Below are 21,075 nucleotides of genomic sequence, written 5' to 3'. Positions count from 1 at the left end.
GCAGAGAAGGCCTTGCTGGCCCCGACGCCACACCAGTTCTAAAATCTGACAAGCACAACAAATGGTCTTGCTCTGTTGGAAGAGTATTTGTGGAAATAGATCTGTTTCTAGCTTAGATTTAGTGTACTTATTTGCAGAGGTGGGTAGTAACGCGCTACATTTACTTCGTTACATTTACTTGAGTAACTTTCGGGATAAATTGTACTTTTACGAGTAGTTTTTATGCAACATACTTTTACTTTTACTTGAGTATATTTATAGAGAAGAAACGCTACTTTTACTCCGTTCCATTTATCTACATTCAGCTCGCTACTCACTACTTTTTTTTATCGATCTGTTAATGTTTGTTTTGGTTAATGACAGAGCTTCAAAGTGGAATCCACGCATGCCTGCTTTTCACCAATCACATGCAGTCACTGGTGACGTTGGACCAATCAAACAGAGCCAGGCGGTCACATGATCCGACTTAACCAGTTGAAAAACTTATTGGGGTGTTACCATTTAGTGGTCAATTGTACGGAATATGTACTGTACTGTGCAATCTACTAATAAAAGTTTCAATCAATCAATAAAAAGTGTAAAGGAAAAAAGGCACTTTTTATTTCAACCGTACTTCCCGTCAAAAGCCTAAAGACTGATCGCACAGTTCCTGTCTTCACAATAAAAGTGCCGCTCCATCGCACCCGCGCTAACAAAATAAGAGTCTCCGAAAGCCAGCGCAAACAAGCTAGCAAGCTACGGAGTTTGCCGCCAATGTATTTCTTGTAAAGTGTATAAAAACGAATATGGAAGCTGGACAAATAAGATGCCAAAAACCAACGACTTTCATGTGGTATTAGACAGAAAAGAGGAACTTTTTTCTCCTCCATTTGAAAACGTGGACGTCTGATTCCAATCAATGCAAGTCATCAGAATCAGGTAATACACCAACTTATATTCTTGTCTTCGTGAAAGATAGGAATCTATGTTAAACATGCATGTATATTCATTAAAACACCTTCAACATGTGAACAAAAACGGCAAAATAAATAAATATAAATTATATACTGTATATATAAATGTATGTATGTGTATATCTATATATATATATCTATATATATATATATAATATATATGTATAATTTGTGTGTGTAGAAATGATTTGTGTGTATGTATGATATGTGTGTGTATAAATGATATGTGTGTGTATGTATATATGAGGTAGATCACCTCGACTTGGTCATTTATTAAGTAATTGATAAACGTTGAAAAACTTATTGGGGTGTTACCATTTAGTGGTCAATTGTACGGAATATGTACTGTACTGTGCAATCTACTAATACAAGTTTTAATCAATCAATCAAATCAATGAATGCCTACTGAGCCTATGGTGCTGTTAAGTTATTGTGGCTCAATGTGCCATTTTTTAAATTTTATTTTAATGTATTATTATTTAATATATATTATTGTTTTAGTTGCTTAAGAGATATTCCTGGCTCTGAATTTGTTCATTGCTATTTTTATGTTTTTGTGCATTATTTGTTGCCGTAATCAGGTTACTCATCAGTTACTCAGTACTTGAGTAGTTTTTTCACAACATACTTTTTACTTTTACTCAAGTAAATATTTGGGTGACTACTCCTTACTTTTACTTGAGTAATAAATCTCGAAAGTAACAGTACTCTTACTTGAGTACAATTTCTGGCTACTCTACCCACCTCTGCTTATTTGCCTTCTAAAACCTCAGCAGGAGCTGAGACGTAATTGTGTTTTTCAAGCATGAAGCTCACACATCCCGTCTTGCGCCTCTATCAGTTACCGTCGTCGGCCGCTCATCGCCATCATTAAACACAGCTCCAGTCCCATTTGTTGAATTTTGAACATCACATACCACTGAGAGGCCACCTACTTGAAACCCTTAAAAGAGACTGGCGCCATGTGGCTAAATATTCCCAACAAGGTAAGGTAGGAGTGGGTGTGGACGTGTGTGGTCCATTTGAGCGTAGTTACGATAGTACACCCTCACTATTCGTGGGTGTTATGCAGTTGGTACAAAATGCAGCTGCTAAACTTTTGACAAGAACAAGAAAGTTTGATCACATTACGCCTGTACTGTATATACCTTTATATACATATATACATACATATATACCTATACTGGCTCACCTGCACTGGCTTCCTGTGCACTTAAGATGTGACTTTAAGGTTTTACTACTTACGTATAAAATACTACACGGTCTAGCTCCATCCTATCTTGCCGATTGTATTGTACCATATGTCCCGGCAAGAAATCTGCGTTCAAAGGACTCCGGGTTATTAGTGATTCCCAAAGCCCAAAAAAAGTCTGCGGGCTATAGAGCGTTTTCATTTCGGGCTCCAGTACTCTGGAATGCCCTCCCGGTAAAAGTTCGAGATGCCACCTCAGTAGAAGCATTTAAGTCTCACCTTAAAACTCATTTGTATACTCTAGCCTTTAAATAGACTCCCTTTTTGGACCAGTTGATCTGCCGTTTCTTTTCCTTTTCTCCTATGTCCCACTCTCCCTTGTGGAGGGGGTCCGGTCCGATCCGGTGGCCATGTACTGCTCGCCTGTTTATCGGCTGGGGACATCTCTGCGCTGCTGATCCGCCTCCGCTTGGGATGTTTTCCTGCAGGCTCCGCTGTGAACGGGACTCTCGCTGCTGTGTTGGATCCGCTTTGGACTGGACTCTTGCGTCTGTGTTGGATCCATTATGGATTGAACTTTCACAGTATCATGTTAGACCCGCTCGACATCCATTGCTTTCCTCCTCTCCAAGGTTCTCGTAGTCATCATTGTCACCGACGTCCCACTGGGTGTGAGTTTTCCTTGCCCTTATGTGGGCTTACCGAGGATGTCGTAGTGGTTTGTGTTGTGGTTTGTGCAGCCCTTTGAGACACTAATGATTTAGGGCTATATAAGTAAACATTGATTGATTGATTGATTGATTGATGTTCCAAGACGCAAAATATGAAACGGGAATAATAGACGCACCCATAAAAAGGACTAAAAATGGCTACTTTTGATAGTCTAAAACCTTTATTAAGCCCAGAATCCATGGTGTCGGCCGTGAACCAAGGCAAGATCTACCACCCCTAAATGTCGGCAAAAGTATTTGACACACCTTTGAAATAAATAAATACATTTTAGGTTTATCCACAGGAACAGAATTCATCGTGTTGCTTCAAAGACAAGCCTTTGTCTGTTCCAGGCTTTAGCAGGATTGAAACAGTGCTCGCCTTGGCATCATTTCAATCAAATTCCTTTGGACTAGAAGAGAGACCGAACACTAGAACACTCTTGCTTAGGTCCAACATCAGTAGCCTTTACCCTTACAGGTGGCTTTGTAGACGAATGGGTACAAAATATTTCCACAGACAAAACCATTATATTGGAGAAAGTATTCCCAGACGAATGAAAGCTGTTGTGGCTGGAATTCTAATTTCTGTACTTACTTGAGAGTATTTGATGCTACAATCATGTACAGTGGAACCTCCATTTATTAACCCTTACTGTACAAACTTGTCATTTTTGGACCACAGGGCAAAAAAAAGCTTTTGTACACCTTGTCTCAGTGTACAAATGCTTCATCCACCCTTTGTGTCTCTCGCAGTGTAGCCATTTTGTGCCCGGCAGCACATTCATTGTGGGCGGGCCATTCAATATCCGGTAAGCAAAGTGGTGTTGTCGTTAGCCATTATGCTACTTTAAAGTTAAAGTACCAATGATTGTCACACACATACTAGATGTGGCGAAATTATTCTCTGCATTTTACCCATCACCCTTGATCTTTATGTGCTTTTTAAGTGTCTTATAGTGTTTTTACAAAATGATTCTCGTTTTGCTAGCTCAATATGAGTCCAAATAAAGCAATGGACAAGCAAAGTGTGGTTTGAAACATTCAGAAAGTGTCCACGGCGTTGTTGACACTACCTTCTCCCCTTTCACACAGTTCTTAATTATTGTAGCGATCTGGCTGTTAAAGTTAAGGATTTTTAACAGTGAGTGCACCACAGGGCTAGTGAAAGTGTGTGTGGCGGACACGAACGGGGTGCAGTTAATCTTTTTGTTGTTTTGGCTTCTTTATTAAATAGAAAGTTGATCCATCACCCTTTGGTATGTTTGTGTCGTGAGATACAGTCTGGTGTGTGGGAGATTATGTAATTTCATCTATTTGGGTTGAAAATATGTTTTGCAAACCGGTAATTATAGTCTGCAATTGATGTGTTGTTGTTGAGTGTCGGTGCTGTCTAGAGCTCTAACCGCGTAATACTCTTCCATACCAGTAGGTGGCTGCCAGTGGCTAATTGCTTTGTAGATGTCGGAAACAGCGGGAGGTAGTGTGCAGGTAAAAAAGGTGTCTAATGCTTAAATAAAAAAGAAACAAAAGGTGAGTGCCCCTAAGAAAAGGCATTGATGCTTAAGGAAGGTTATGCAGAACAAAACTAAAACTGAACTGCCTTCCAAGTAAACAAAAACAGAGTGCTGGACGACAGCAAAGACTTACTGTGGAGCAAAGACAATGTACATCCGAACATGACAAGACAATCAACAATGTCCCCACAAAGAAGGATAAAAACAACTTAAATAGTCTTGATTGTTAAAACAAAGCAGGTGTGGGGAATAGCGCTCAAAGGAAGACATGAAACTGCTACAAGAAAATACCAAAAAAAGAGAAAAAGCCACCAAAATAAGAACTAAAACACTACGCACAGGAAAACAGCAAAAAACTCCAAATAAGTCAGGGTGTTATGTGACAGGCGTTGACAGTACACCTACTTTTAGAAAAGAGCTATAGTCATGCATGCTTGGTTATGCTTTGAAGTCATATCCAACAATTGCGACAACGACTTTTTAATGTCAACAGAGTTTCGTTTTTTAATGATTTCTGCTGGTGGTGTGCCTCCGCCTTTTTTCAACGTTGAAAAACTCTGCAGTATTGTATAGCATTTAAAGCAGGGGTGCCCACAGTTTTTCTGCAGGCGAGCTACTTTTCAATTGACCAACTCGAGGGGATCTACCTCATTTATATATATCATTTATATTTATTTATTTATGAAAGAGACATTTTTGTAAACAAGTTAAATGTGTTTAATGATAATACAAGCATGTGTAACACATATAGATGTCTTTCTTTCACGAAGACAAGAATATAAGTTGGTGTATTACCTGATTCTGATGACTTGCATTGATTGGAATCAGACAGTAATGATGACAACGCCCACATTTTCAAATGGAGGAGAAAAAAAGTTGTCCTTTCTGTACAATACCACATGAAAGTGGTTGGTTTTTGGCATCTAATTCATCCAGCTTCCATACACTTTACAAGAAAAACATTGGCGGCAAATTCCGTAGCTTGCTTGATTGACATTCACGGCACCCGAGGGTCTTGTGAGATGACGCCGGCTGCTGCCAGTTCATTACTATGAAAAAATGACAGAGAGGAAGGCGAGAAACACTTTTTATTTCAACAGACTTTCGCGCCGTCCCTTCCGTCAAAACTCTAAAGGCCGACTGCACATTTCCTATCTTCACAATAAAAGCCCTGCTTCATGCCGCCTGCGCTAACAAAATAAGAGTCTCGGAAAGCTGGCGTGCACAAGTGATGTGCACGCCAGCTTTCTGAGGGATCGCTTGTGCACGCCAGTTTTCCGAGACTCTGTATTTAGTTAGCGCAGGCAGCATGAAGCAGGGCTTTTATTGTGAAGATAGGAAATGTGCAGTCGGCCTTTAGAGTTTTGACGGAAGGGACGGCGCGAAAGTCTGTTGAAATAAAAAGTGTTTCCCGCCTTCCTCTCGGTCATATTTTCATAATAATGATCTTGCAGCAGCCAGCGTCATCTCACAAGACCCTCCGGTACCGTGAATGTCATTTAAGTGACGTCTTGGTGAAGATTGATGATCACTAATTTTTAGGTCTATTTTTTTAAAAAGCCTGGCTGGAGATCGACTGACACACCCCCCGCGGTCGACTGGTAGCTCGCGATCGACGTAATGGGCACCCCTGATTTAAAGAGTACAAACTTTAATTACATTAATTTTATTTTATTTTTTCCTGAAGGAACTCTCCTGAAGGAATCAATAAAGTACTATCTATCTTTAACTTAAATATTAACTTTTATCAAGGCTGCTACTCATTTTAAATTAACGTTTTTTATGGAGAAATTTGCTTCAATATACGGACTGTTTTTTAATTCAAGGACCCTGTTTAAGGACCCTGCGGTGAGGTGGCGACTTGTCCAGGGTGTACGCCGCCTTCCGCCTGATTGTAGCTGAGATATGCACCAGCACCCCCCTTTACCCCAAAGGGAATAAGCGGTAGAAAAATGGATGGATGCATGGATGTTTGAGGACCACAGAAGTTCGTAAATTGAGGTTTCATTGTACTTATTAAATGTTTTGACGGTTTTAGGAATGTTATTTATGATGTTAGGTATTTGTGGTGGAACATACACGGTTTACATTCCCAGTCACTGCCCCAAAACTTAGCTATCAGAGTTCTCCAACGTTCTCCGTTAATAGGAGACTTGTTTAAAGAAGGTAAATTAGTGCCGAACGCAGCACAATTTGAAGGTCTATGAGCCTCGGTATTGACTGAAGGAGGTGGTACGGCGGCTATAAACAGGCTAGCCAAAGCAAGAGCCACTTTTATCAGGCTCGGGAACATCTGGAGTTTGAACCGAGACGGTCCAAGGTGTGGGTGATGACCGCACTGTTGTATGGTCTGACGAAGGCTGGCGAAAATAGTGAAAGCCGTTGCAAGATCAGGAACGGAGCTGGACCGGATAACCTGCAGTTCGAAGGTCTTGCCGGGATAGAAACAGAGGGAGAATATGGATTGAAGCAAAGGCGATGACTATGCAAAATAATGTGCTATTGGACACCAAATGAATCATGAAGAAGTCATGGGTCAAGAAAACAAATGCTCAGTGCCAAGTCTCGCACAGGAATAGCCTAGTCTGACTCCACCATAATAAACTAAGCCAAAACAAATCAGGCGAGTGCTGAAAGTTCAGTACAGTACATATTTGGTGCACTTTTAGAACATATATACTGCAGCGGGTAAAGGTTTTCTCTGAGTCATCATCTCAGGAAACAGGAAACAACCCAAGCACAGGGGCACGTGTGACTCACTATATACTGTGCACTAATATCTAACTTTAGTATGTATCCATGGCAACAGGTCAACATTAAGGGGAGTGGCCGGCCAAGAGCAGGCAGCTCATAAAAAAGGAGAAAAATGGAGTGTCTGCTGTTATCTCTGCATTGTTTGTGCATGGATTGTGTGCACTGAAGGTCTGCAGGGGAGCAGATAAGACTCCCGGTCTAAAAAGTTGTGTGATCTTTTTTCCAGGTAAAACATGGCGCAGCACCCTGAGTTTGAGCGGGCTGGAAAGAAGGCCGGCCTCCAGGTGTGGAGGGTGGAGAACTTTGACCTGGTGCCCGTTCCTGAGAACCTGTGTGGAGGATTCTACACTGGAGATGCTTACATCATCCTCAACACCATCAAACAACGCTCTGGAAACTTGCAGTACGACCTCCATTTTTGGTTGGGTGAGTACATAAAGAACTCATAACCCTAACCCTAACCCTAGAACAGGGGTAGGGAACCAATGGCTCTAGAGTCAGATGTGGCTCTTTTGATGACTGCATCTGCCTCTCGGATAAGTCTGAGCTGACATTGCTTAACATGATAAGTAATGAATAATTCCACTTGTAATAAGTGGTAAAAATAATGTTCAAAACATAAAACATTCTCATGCATTTTTAGTCCATCCATCCGTTTACTACCGCACATGTTCAAGAAGTTGCGTTCAGAAGTTATTTATTTGTTATTGGTTCGTGTGGGGCTTGTCCTCCTGGGGGTTCTTCAGACCACCAAGCACCGACATGAGAGCCCGTTTCAGGGTTACACTATTGTTTTATTTTTCAATAAGTCTCTCAGTTGCTTTCCAGCAATTGTATTTTTCCTCTTTCGTTCTCGCTTGCGCTCTGGCTCCAGCCCCAACCCCGTCTCTCCTCCTGGCTGCTGCTTATAACAGAGCGACAGGTGATTAGATAAACAAGGCTCAGGTGGGCCATCTACGCAGCTCTCGCTGATTTCGAGGCCGGTCCTGGATACACCCCAGTTCGCTGCAGGGCCGCGGGCCACGCCCCCTCCCCAGTTAGCTTCAGAATAACAATGTTATTACAAAGAATAAGAGACCTATTATACTCTAGAAATGTTGGTCTTACTTAAAAATGCACGCGTTTAGTTGTGTTCAGTGTTAAAAAAAATATTATATGGCTCTTACAGAAATACATTTTAAAATATTTGGCTTTTTGGCTCCCTCAGCCAAAAAGGTTCCCGACCCCTGACCTAGAATTAACAGACATGCATGAGAACATTTGGTTTATTTAAGGAAAAAAACAGCTCGATAGCAAAGCAAGTGTTTATGTATGGGGAATTAGTTAAAAACATATTGAATTTATATACATTTTTGATCATTATAATACAATAACTAGATGAGGTGATTCCTAAAGGAATTGCGTGTGAATGTTCCAATGCACAAGTTGAACTGAAATGCTGACAGAATGTAGTATGAATGTAAGAATAGTTTGAATGTTGAAGCATTTGAATTTCCAGGAAAACCGGGATTTGGTTTTGGAACTTGGGAAAGTGTTAGTTTAAATGTCCAGGATGAGTTGAATGTGTTGATGTTGGGATGGTTTGAACAGGTTGAAAAATGTGGGGATTGTGGAAGTTTGAATAACATCTTAAGGCCCAGGCTGTTTGTTTAGATGCTTTTTTTTATTTCTCTTTGCTATTTGGGCTTATTGGACCCTAATTGGAATAAAAACTAAGAATCATATTTTGATATGATGTACTTAGTCCATAAGTACACAAATGTGTACTTCATGTTTAGTGACATGCTAAATCTTATTTTTCCCCTTTTTCCAAATTCCATTGTATGTTATACTCTTCTGACACCACCAGATGGCAGTATAAGTGTCCACATAAGTTGCCATATGACCCCAATTCAGTTGTGTACACAATTTTGGAAATAAGAGCTAAAAGGTGTTGTCCACGCATGTGGCTAGTAAGCCTTTATAATGGATAATTCATTTTGAATGAGGAATTTGTCCTTAAAAACTGGGAATTCCAGGAAATTCGGTAATTTTTTTTTACAATTGTTGAAAGGGAGGACACAGTTTCTAAACAGGCTGAATATTTTGAAATTGGAACGGTTTGAAATGTGGGAATTGTGGAACTTTGAAAAATGTCCCATTCTTTTCAATGGGAATTTCATTGGAATTTGGGAATGTTGAGAAAAGAGGGATTTTTGGGGAATATGCAAGACAATTTGAATGTTCTGAATGAGTTGAAATGGTCGGTGTTGTAATCTTTGAAATCGGTCGAGAAACGTTGAAATCCATCCATATAGTATTGACTGATTGATTGAAACTTTTATTAGTAGATTGCACAGTACAGTACATATTCCGTACAACTGACCACTAAATGGTAACACCCCAATAAGTTTTAAAACTTGTTTAAGTCGCGGTCCACGTTAATCAATTCATGGTAACATTTTTAATTGAGAAACGGTATTACGGAATTCTGGGAAAACCAGGAATTTTTCCAGTTCAAAAAACAACTTAGTTTTTTGTCCTAATTAAGAGGAATGTTTTGATAGTAGAACGGTTGAAGTGGGTTGAAAAATGTGGAAGGAGTAGTCGCCAAAAAAAAGGGTGAAAAAAGGGTTTGCAAAAAACAGTAATTCTGGGAATTCCTGAAATTTTTCTTAAACTTGAAAAAATGATAGTTTAAATGTCCAGGATGAGTGGAATGTGTTGATGTTGGGATGGTTTTAATAGGTTGAAAAATGTGGGAATGGTGGAAGCTTGAATAATGGAGAATTATTTTGAAGGGGGAATATGTCACCTAAAAACTGGGAATACTAGGAAATCGGGTATAATTTTTTTTTACAATTTTTGAAAAGGGAGGACACAATTCCTAAACAAGCTGAATATTTTGAAATTGGAACGGCTTGAATCGGATAAAAAATGTGGGAGTTGTGGAACTTTGAAAAATGTCCCATTTTTTTCAATGGGAATTCCATGGAAATTTGGGAATGTTGGGAAAAGAGGGATTTTTTGGGAAGATGCAAGACAATTTGAATGTTCTGAATGAGTTGAAATGGCCAGTTGTAATCTTTCAAAATCGGTCGAGAAATGTTGCAATCCATCCATATAGTAACATTTTTAATTGAGAAACGGTATTACAGAATTCTGGGAAAACCAGGAATTTTTCCAGTTCCCAAAAAAACTTAGTTTTTTGTCCTATTTAAGAGGAATGTTTTGACAGTAGAACGGTTGAAGTGGGTTGAAAAATGTGGAAGGAGTAGTCGCCAAAAAAAGGGTGAAAAAGGTTGGCAAAAAACAGTAATTCTGGGAATTCCTGGAATTTTTCTTAAACTTGAAAAAATTATAGTTTAAATGTCCAGGATGAGTGGAATGTGTTGATGTTGGGATGGTTTTAATAGGTTGAAAAATGTGGGAATGGTGGAAGCTTGAATAATGGAGAATTATTTTGAATGGGGAATATGTCACCTACAAACTGGGAATACTAGGAAATCGTTTTTTTTTTTTTACAATTGTTGAAAAGGGAGGACACATTTCCTAAACAAGCTGAATATTTTGAAATTGGAACGGCTTGAATCGGATAAAAAATGTGGGAGTTGTGGAACTTTGAAAAATGTCCAATTTTTTTTCCAATGGGAATTCCATGTAAATTTGGGAATGTTGGGAAAAGAGGGATTTTTTGGGGAAAATGCAAGACAATTTGAATGTTCTGAATGAGTTGAAATGGCCAGTTGTAATCTTTCAAATCGGTCGAGAAATGTTGCAATCCATCCATATAGTAACATTTTTAATTGAGAAACGGTATTACGGAATTCCGGGAAAACCAGGAATTTTTCCAGTTCAAAAAACAACTTTGTTTTTTGTCCTAATTAAGAGGAATGTTTTGACAGTAGAAAGGTTGAAGTGGGTTGAAAAATGTGGAAGGAGTAGTCGCCAAAAAAAGGGTTTGCAAAAAACAGTAATTCTGGGAATTCCTGGAATTTTTCTTAAACTTGAAAAAATTATAGTTTAAATGTCCAGGATGAGTGGAATGTGTTGATGTTGGGATGGTTTTAATAGGTTGAAAAATGTGGGAATGGTGGAAGCTTGAATAATGGAGAATTATTTTGAATGGGGAATATGTCACCTAAAAACTGTGAATACTAGGAAATCGGGTATAATTTTTTTTTACAATTTTTGAAAAGGGAGGACACAATTCCTAAACAAGCTGAATATTTTGAAATTGGAACGGCTTGAATCGGATAAAAAATGTGGGAGTTGTGGAACTTTGAAAAATGTCCCATTTTTTTCAATGGGAATTCCATGGAAATTTGGGAATGTTGGGAAAAGAGGGATTTTTTGGGAAAATGCAAGACAATTTGAATGTTCTGAATGAGTTGAAATGGCCAGTTGTAATCTTTCAAATCAGTCGAGAAATGTTGCAATGCGTCCATATAGTAACATTTTTAATTGAGAAACGGTATTACGGAATTCTGGGAAAACCAGGAATTTTTCCAGTTCAAAAAACAACTTAGTTTTTTGTCCTAATTAAGAGGAATGTTTTGACAGTAGAAAGGTTGAAGTGGGTTGAAAAATGTGGAAGGAGTAGTCGCCAAAAAAAGGGTTTGCAAAAAACAGTAATTCTGGGAATTCCTGGAATTTTTCTTAAACTTGAAAAAAGGATAGTTTAAATGTCCAGGATGAGTGGAATGTGTTGATGTTGGGATGGTTTTAATAGGTTGAAAAATGTGGGAATGGTGGAAGCTTGAATAATGGAGAATTATTTTGAATGGGGAATATGTCACCTAAAAACTGGGAATACTAGGAAATCGGGTATAATTTTTTTTTACAATTTTTGAAAAGGGAGGACACAATTCCTAAACAAGCAGAATATTTTAAAATTCGAACGGCTTGAACCGGATAAAAAATGTGGGAGTTGTGGAACTTTGAAAAATTTCCCATTTTTTTCAATGGGAATTCCATGGAAATTTGGGAATGTTGGGAAAAGAGGGATTTTTTTGTGGAAAATGCAAGACAATTTGAATGTTCTGAATGAGTTGAAATGGCCAGTTGTAATCTTTCAAATCGGTCGAGAAATGTTGCAATCCATCCATATAGTAACATTTTTAATTGAGAAACGGTATTACGGGATTCTGGGAAAACCAGGAATTTTTCCAGTTAAAAAAAAAACTTAGTTTTTTGTCCTATTTAAGAAGAATGCTTTGACAGTAGAATGGTTGAAGTGGGTTGAAAAATGTGGAAGGAGTAGTCGCCAAAAAAAGGGCAAAAAAAGGGTTTGTAAAAAACAGTGATTCTGGGAATTCCTGGAATTTTTCTTAAACTTGAATAAATAATAGTTTAAATTTCCAGGATGAGTGGAATCTGTTGATGTTGGGATGGTTTTAATAGGTTGAAAAATGTGGGAATGGTGGAAGCTTGAATAATGGAGAATTATTTTGAATGGGGAATATGTCACCTAAAAACTGGGAATACTAGGAAATCGGGATATTTTTTTTTACAATTTTTGAAAAGGGAGGACACAATTCCTAAACAAGCAGAATATTTTAAAATTTGAACGGCTTGAATCGGATACAAAATGTGGGAGTTGTGAAAAATGTCCCTTTTTTTTCAATGGGAATTGCATGGAAATTTGGGAATGTTGGGAAAAGAGAGATTTTTTGGGGAAAATGCAAGACAATTTTAATGTTCTGAACAAGTGGAAATGGTTGGTGTTTCCGAATCTTTCGAATTGGTCAAGAAATGTTGAAATCCATCAATATAGTAACATTTTGATTGAAAAAATGGTATTATAGAATTCCTGTAATTTCAGGAAAACCGGGAATTTTTCCAGTTCAAAAAACCACTCAGTTTTTTGTCCTAATTAAGAGGATTGTTTTGACAGTAGAAAGGTTGAAGTGGGTTGAAAAATGTGGAAGGAGTAGTCGCCAAAAAAAAGGGTGAAAAAAGGGTTTGCAAAAAACGATAATTCTGGGAATTCCTGGAATTTTTCTTAAACTTGAAAAAATGATAGTTTGAATGTCTAGGATGAGTGGAATAAGTTGAAGGTGGAATGGTTTGTATCGGTGGAAATGATGGAACTCAGAAAAATGGCCAATATATTTTGAACGGGAAAAATGTCCCGGAAAACCTGGAAATATGGAAAATCTGGGAATTTTTGGAATTTGTCATGGGAAAGCCCGGGATTCCCGAATAGGTTGAACAGTTTAAAGTTGGAACTGTTTGAATTGGATGAAACTCGTGGAAGGTAGAGCGCGCCAAAATCTGGAGAAGAAGAAGAATAAATACATGAATTTTGGTGTAGAAAACTACATGTGTGAATGTTATGGAGCATTCACACAATTATGTGATGTTATAAATAGTATTGAACAAAAAATATTTCATTTTGCATGACTATTTACATTTTTTTTCATAATTTCTCCCCATTAAGCCCCCCAAAAAATGTAGATTCAGCCAACAAATGGTTTTATCTAAACTACATTACGGCTCTTCCTGCAACCACGACTATTTTGAGTGTCAAAGTAGTCTGACTCAAACTGATTATAAATGTATTTTTGTCCTGTGGTGGTGGAGTATTTTATTTCCTCTTTCCATAGACATGTGGCGAGATATCAGCTTTTCAGCTCCCCTTTGGACTTGAAAAACTATGAGCCAGTGTCTGCCATTATCAACGAAAATAAGAACAAAAGAGAACTAACTGAGTTATTTCAAATTCAATTTGATTATTAATTATTTAAAGATAAGTTTAGATTTTTCCTTTCTAAATGCCATCCATCCATCCATTTTCTACCGCTTATTCCCTGTAGGATCGCGGGGGGCACTGGTGCATAACTCAGCTACAATCGGGCGGAAGGCGGGATACACCCTGGACAAGTCTCCACCGCATCACAGATAGACAACATTCACACTCACATTCACACACTAGGGCCAATTTAGTTTAATTTAGTTCTAAATGTGTTTTATTTATTTAATTTTTTTTTTCAAAAATTTTTTTTTTTCTCATACGTTTTTTACAATTTGCTAAAACATACTTTTATATTCTTATCAAGCCCATGTTGTTCTCTTTAAAAATATCAATAAAAATTGCGGGGGGAAAAGCAATCAAGCAAACAAGATTACATGCAGCACGCTTTTTGTATCAATTTGCTTTTAGGCAGCATAACAATATTTAAATAACGATACACTAGAAAATCTCCCACAATGCAACACTGAGCAAAGTTAGGGATCGTCTGCAATGCTGAACCGATTGATGAGGCACATTAGAACTGACCATGATTTGGATCGCCGCATGCCATCACTCCAAAAAATTTCATCAAAATCAGTCCATAACTTTTTGAGCTAGGTTGCTAACTAATTAACAAAAACCCTGGCAAGAGGTTAACTGTAACTCTAGGATCTTTCACCCGTCCTCATAAGTTAAATGTGTCTCCATGAAAAAAAAACCCAACACTGCTAAAGATAAAGCGTTTGGTTCTGTTAAAGTTAACTTAATGATTGTGGGTTCCAGGTGATTTCTGCAGCCAGGATGAAAGTGGCTCAGCGGCTATCTTCACGGTCCAAATGGACGACTTCCTGGGAGGAAAACCTATCCAGTATCGGGAAGTCCAGGGACATGAGTCCAAAACCTTTCTGGGATACTTCAAGTCTGGGATAAAGTACATGGTGAGATTTTTATTTAGTTGTTTGCTTTAGTTTCACTAGTAAACTATTTTTTTTTGTACCCCATAATGACAATGTCTTGCTGAAATAAGCAGGGGCGTCCATGAAATATGTTGTTCCAAAACCTGTGTGTACCTTTCAGCATTAATGGTGCCTTCACAGATGTGTAACTTACCCATGCCTTGGGCACTAATGCACCCCCATACCATCACAGATGCTGGCTTTTGAACTTTGCATCGATAACAGTCTGGATGGTCCGCTTCCCCTTCGACACGATGTCGAATATTTCCAAAAACAATTTGAAATGTGGACTCGTCAAACCACAGAACACTTTTCCACTTTGCATCAGTCCATCTTAGATGATCTCGGGCCCAGGGAAGCCGGCGGCGTTTCTGGATGTTGTTGATAAATGGCTTTCGCTTTGCATAGTAGAGCTGTAACTTGCACTTACAGATGTAGCAACGAACTGTATTTAGTGACAGTGGTTTTCTGAAGTGTTCCTGAGCCCATGTGGTGATATCCTTTAGAGATTGATGTCGGTTTTTGATACAGTGCCGTCTGAGGGATCGAAGGTCACAGTCATTCAATGTTGGTTTCCGGCCATGCCGCTTACGTGGAGTGAACCTTTTGATGATATTATGGACCGTAGATGTTGAAATCCCTAAATTCCTTGCAATCGCACTTTGAGAAAGGTTGTTCTTAAACTGTTTGACTATTTGCTCACACAGTTGTGGACAAAGGGGTGTACCTCGCCCCATCCTTTCTTGTGAACGACTGAGCATTTTTTGGGAAGCTGTTTTTATACCCAATCATGGCACCCACCTGTTCCCAATTAGCCTGCACACCTGTGGGATGTTCCAAATAAGTGTTCTATGAGCATTCCTCAACTTTTATCAGTATTTATTGCCACCTTCCCCAACTTCTTTGTCACGTGTTGCTGGCATCAAATTCAAAAGTTAATTATTATTTGCAAAAAAAAAAAATGTTTATCAGTTTAAACATCAAATTGTCAAACTTGGACTTGGACTTGGGTTGTTTTCCCGAGGTGCAAAGCGAATGGAGTGGAAACGGCGTGAAGGTAAAGACATCTTTATTTTAACACCAAAACTAAAAAGAGGAACCAACAAAAAGCACGCACAATGGCGGTACAAAAAACTGGGCTATGAAACAAAAGACTAGCACTAAGGCAATTAACTATAAACATGAAACAAAAACTTGCACTGTGGTATAAATAACAAGAAAACTTACTGTGACAAAGGTATGAGAAAAGCAGCATGGATATCATGGGTGCAGAAGATGATGTTGAAAGGTGGCAAAAAAAACTGATAAAGTTGAGGAATGCTCATCAAACATTTATTTTGGAACATCCCACATGTGTGCAGGCTAATTAGGAACAGGTGGGTGCCATGATTGGGTATAAAAGCAGCTTCCATGAAATGCTAAGTAATTCACAAACAAGGATGGGGCGAGGGTCACCACTTTGTGAGCAAATTGTCGAACAGTTTTAGAACAACATTTCTCAACGAGCTATTGCAAGGAATTTAGGGATTTTACCATCTACGGTCCGTAAAATCATCAAAAGGTTCAGAGAATCTGGAGAAATCACTGCACATAAGCGAAGATATTACAGACTTTTGATCCCTCAGGCGGTACTGCAAAACCGACATCAGTGTGTAAAGGATATCACCACATGGGCTCAGGAACACTTCATAAAAACCACTGCCAGTAACTACAGTTGGTCGCTACATCTGTAAGTGCAAGTTAAAACTGTACTATGCAAAGCCAAACCCATTTATCAACAATATCCTGAAACACCGCCGGCCTGGCCGGGCCTGAGCTCACCTAAGATGGACTGATGCAAAGTGGAAAGGTGTTCTGTGGTTTGACGAGTCCACATTTCAAATTATATTTGGAAACAGAGGACGTGGTGTCCTCCAGAACAAAGAGGAAAATAACCATTCGGATTGTTATAGGCGCAAAGTTCAAAAGCCAGCATGTGTGATGGCATTGGGGTGTATTAGTGCCCAAGGCATGAGTAACTTACACATCTGTGAAGGCACCATTTATGCTGAAAGGTCCATACAGGTTTTGGAGCAACATATGTTGTCATCCAAGCAACGTTATCATGGACGCCCCTGCTTATTTCAGCATGGCTTCGTAAAAAAAGAGTGCGGGTACTTTCCTGGCCCGCCATGGAAAATGTGTGGCGCATTATGAAGCATAAATTACGACAGCGGAGACCCCGGACTGTTGACCGACTGAAGCTCTACATAAAACAAAAATGGGAAAGAATTCCACTTTCAAAGCTTCAACAATTAGTTTCCTCAGTTCCCAAACGTTTATTGAGTGTTGTTAAAAGAAAAGGTGATGTAACACAGTGGTGAACATGCCCTTTCCCAACTACTTTGGCACGTGTTGCTGCCATGAAATTCTAAGTCAATTATTATTTGCAATAAAAAATAAAGTTTATGACTTTGAACATCAAATATGTTGTCTTTGTAGTGCATTCAATTGAATATGGGTTGAAAATGATTTGCAAATCGCATTCCGTTTATATTTACATCCAACACAATTTTCCAACTCATATGGAAACAGGGTTTGTACATTTTGTTTTTGCCCTTTTTTTGTGCCCTTGTGTGCATTATCCTTTCCATCCTTTTTAACTGAGCTACTATTTGGAACAATTTCCCTTGTGGATAATAAAGTTTGTCCAAGTCTAAGTCTTGTTCATCGCTGTTAATTGGTTCCGGACATGACCGCGAAGTAGAAATCATTAATAATTAGTCAAATATTTGTATTTCATTTTCATTTGTCACATATGAGAAAAAAAGGAATGATGTCTCTCCTCACAGAAAGGAGGCGTGGCATCAGGGTTCAAGCATGTGGTCACCAACGAGGTGGTTGTACAGCGAGTGCTCCAGGTCAAAGGTCGCCGCGTTGTCCGCGCAACGGAGGTGCCGGTCAGCTGGGACAGCTTCAACCAGGGAGATTGCTTCATCCTGGACTTGGGAGACGTAAGCCCAGCTGAGCCCCCTTTTTGATCCCGGCAATATTGTTTTATGACTGAAACAATGCCGACCCTGAAGATTGTGTTGACTTACCTCCTCTCTTGTTGCAGGAGATTTATCAGTGGTGCGGCTCCCAGAGCAACCGCTTCGAGAAGCTGAAGGCCACGCAGGTCGCCAAGGGTATCCGTGACAACGAGCGCAGCGGGAGGGCGCGCGTCTACGTCTGCGATGAGGGGAGGGAGAGGGAGAAGATGATTGAGGTAAAATATCTTTCCATGACGAATTTCACCGCATCATACCAAGATGTGTTTCAATATGTTTAATATTCTTCATATCGTGATTAATTAATCAATATTTACTCAACATATTTATTTAGGAATTATTATTGATTTATTTAACATATTTGAGAATGAATATTACTTTATTCACCATTTTGTAATTACTATTTAATTAGTATTGAGATTTAGCATTTTGTGATGGATGGATATTTTTAAAATAAGTATTAATTTATTTAATACATTTTATTAATGTATTTATTTGCTAGTTAATAATTTAATATATAAAACAAATTTAATACATGAGTTTTTTCTTAAATACGTATTAACAATTTATTTAATACATTTTATTATTGTATTTATTTGATAATTATTATTTTGTTTGATATATTATTTTTTTATTTATTAATACATTAGTTATTGAATTCAGATTAAGCATATCGTGATGTATGGATATTTTTCAAATATGTATTAATTTATTTAATACATTTTATTAATGTATTTGTTAATTATTAATAATGTATTAAATATATGTAAAAATCCTTAATTAATACATTAATTTTTGAATTAAGATTTTGCATATTGTGATGGATGGATATTTTTAAATAAGTATTAACTATTGATTTAATACATTTGATCAATTTATTTATTTGATTATTATTTATTTAATATATAAAAATTATTAATAATTATTGAATTAAGATTTAGCATATTGTGATAAGATTTTCAAAAAAATATTTAACAATTTAATAAATTTTATTACTGTATTTATTTGATAATAATAATTTATTTTATATATTTAAAAATATTTAATTAAAACAGTTATTGAATTAAGATTAAGCATATTGTGATGGATGGATATTTTCTTAAATATGTATTAACAATTTAATATATTTTATTATTGTATTTATTTGATAATTATTATTTTGTCTTATATATTATTTTTTTTATTTATTAATACATTAGTTATTGAATTCAGATTAAGCATATCGTGATGTATGGATATTTTTCAAATATGTATTAACAATTTATTTAATACATTTTATTAATGTGTTTGTTTGCTAATTATTAATAATGTATTAAATGTATTTAAAAATCCTTAATACATTAATTATTGAATTAAGATTTTGCATATTGTGATGGACGGATATTTTTAAACAAGTATTAACAATTGATTTAATACATTTTATCAATTTATCTATTTGATTATTATTTAATGTATAAAAAATATTTAATTAATATATTATTTATTATTAAATTAAGATTTACCATATTGTGATAACGTTTGTAAAAAAATACTTAACAATTTAATAAATTTTATTACTGTATTTATTTGATAATAATAATTTATTTTATGTATTTAAAAATATTTAATTAAAACATTAGTTATTGAATTAAGACTAAGCATATTGTGATGGATGGATATTTTCTTAAATATGTATTAACAATTCAATACATTTTATTATTGTATTTATTTGATAATTATTATTTTGTTTGATATATTATTTATTTATTTATTAATACATTAGTTATTGAATTCAGATTAAGCATATCGTGATGTATGGATATTTTTCAAATATGTATTAATTTATTTAATACATTTTATTAATGTATTTGTTGATTATTAATAATGTATTAAATATATGTAAAAATCCTTAATTAATACATTGATTTTTGAATTAAGATTTTGCATATTGTGATGGATGGATATTTTTAAATAAGTATTAACTATTGATTTAATACATTTGATCAATTTATTTATTTGATTATTATTTATTTAATATATAAAAAATATTAATAATTATTGAATTAAGATTTAGCATATTGTGATGACGTTTTTAAAAAAATACTTAATTTAATACATTTTATTACTGTATTTATTTGATAATTAATTTATTTTATAAATTTTAAAATATTTAATTAATACATCAGTTATTGAATTAAGATTAACCATATTGTGATGGATAGATATATTTTTTAGATAAATATTTAAAAAATATTGAATTAATACCTTAGTTATTATTGAATTAAGATTAAGCATATTGTGATGGATGGATATTTTTTATAAAATAATTAAAAATGTTTTAATACATTTTATTAATGTATTTATTTAATAATTAATTTATTTTATATATTTAAAAATATTTCATTAATAATTTAGTTATTACTGAATGAAGATCAGGATTAAACACACAAACATAAAATGCTATAATAATCCATGATAATCTTTTGTATGGCAGAAGTTTGGATGGAGATTGGTTGTTATTATATAGTGCAGGTGTTCTTAATGATGAGGGATTGCATACAAACAAAAAAAAGTAACATAAAATGCATCACAGAAATAAAAATCATCACATTTTTGTCCTCAGATTTTAGGAGAAAAACCAGATCTGCCTGTCGGAGTCTCTGATGACATCAAGGCTGATGCTTCCAACAGAAAGAGGGCCAAACTCTACAAGGTTTTTCCTTTTTTTTATTTATTGCTTCTAATAGTTTTTTTTTTTAAATATTAGTGAATACTTGCAACTAACTACAATTAGCTTGTTAAATGTAAGACTAGTGGTGTCGAGGCTGTAAATGTGCAAAAGTAACATAGATTAAACCCTCTTGTATCGCTGTTTATTGCTTACGGGCGTCTAAATTGCAGTGGAATTTTACAATCAAGTCATAAAAATGGGGTCCCATAATACATTTTTGGGGTCGTACTTTTTTGTAAGCGTGTTGAAAACAAATGACAAATGTATGCATTATCCTGTTATATCTCACATTCTATATTGTTTTGGAAAAAGGTTGACATAAATGTTACTTAATTCATTAGAAAAATAATACAAAAGAAAACATGTTTATGCATATGTAAATGTATTCAGTTATAAACATTCATTCACTTCTTTCCTTCATGGATCGAAACTGTGCCGCCCCAAAATCACATATAAGTTTTATACACGTTGAACACAATATTAAGTGCTACACAATACTGTATAACCAACAAACACAACAAGTGGGTGATGGATCAACT

The 21,075-nt window shown here is 36.3% G+C and overlaps 1 protein-coding gene across 2 annotated transcripts in view; it reads left to right on the top strand.

The window, feature by feature from the left end:
* The window catches only part of gsna (gelsolin a), a 77,739-nt gene that overhangs the window by 23,854 nt on the left and 32,810 nt on the right, over positions 1–21,075 (top strand). For both annotated transcript variants that reach the window (XM_061877050.1, XM_061877049.1), the window contains exons 2-6: positions 7,353–7,552; positions 14,625–14,779; positions 17,629–17,790; positions 17,895–18,044; positions 20,429–20,518. In XM_061877050.1, coding sequence (XP_061733034.1) covers positions 7,360–7,552; positions 14,625–14,779; positions 17,629–17,790; positions 17,895–18,044; positions 20,429–20,518 — 750 coding nt within the window. In that variant the 5' untranslated portion in view covers positions 7,353–7,359. The remainder of the gene's footprint in view (positions 1–7,352; positions 7,553–14,624; positions 14,780–17,628; positions 17,791–17,894; positions 18,045–20,428; positions 20,519–21,075) is intronic.

Source organism: Nerophis ophidion, linkage group LG17 (assembly GCF_033978795.1).
Source record: "Nerophis ophidion isolate RoL-2023_Sa linkage group LG17, RoL_Noph_v1.0, whole genome shotgun sequence".
Lineage (NCBI taxonomy): Eukaryota > Metazoa > Chordata > Actinopteri > Syngnathiformes > Syngnathidae > Nerophis > Nerophis ophidion.
The sequence above is the reverse complement of the archived record's forward strand: the minus strand, read 5'-3'. Positions and strand labels throughout refer to the sequence as shown.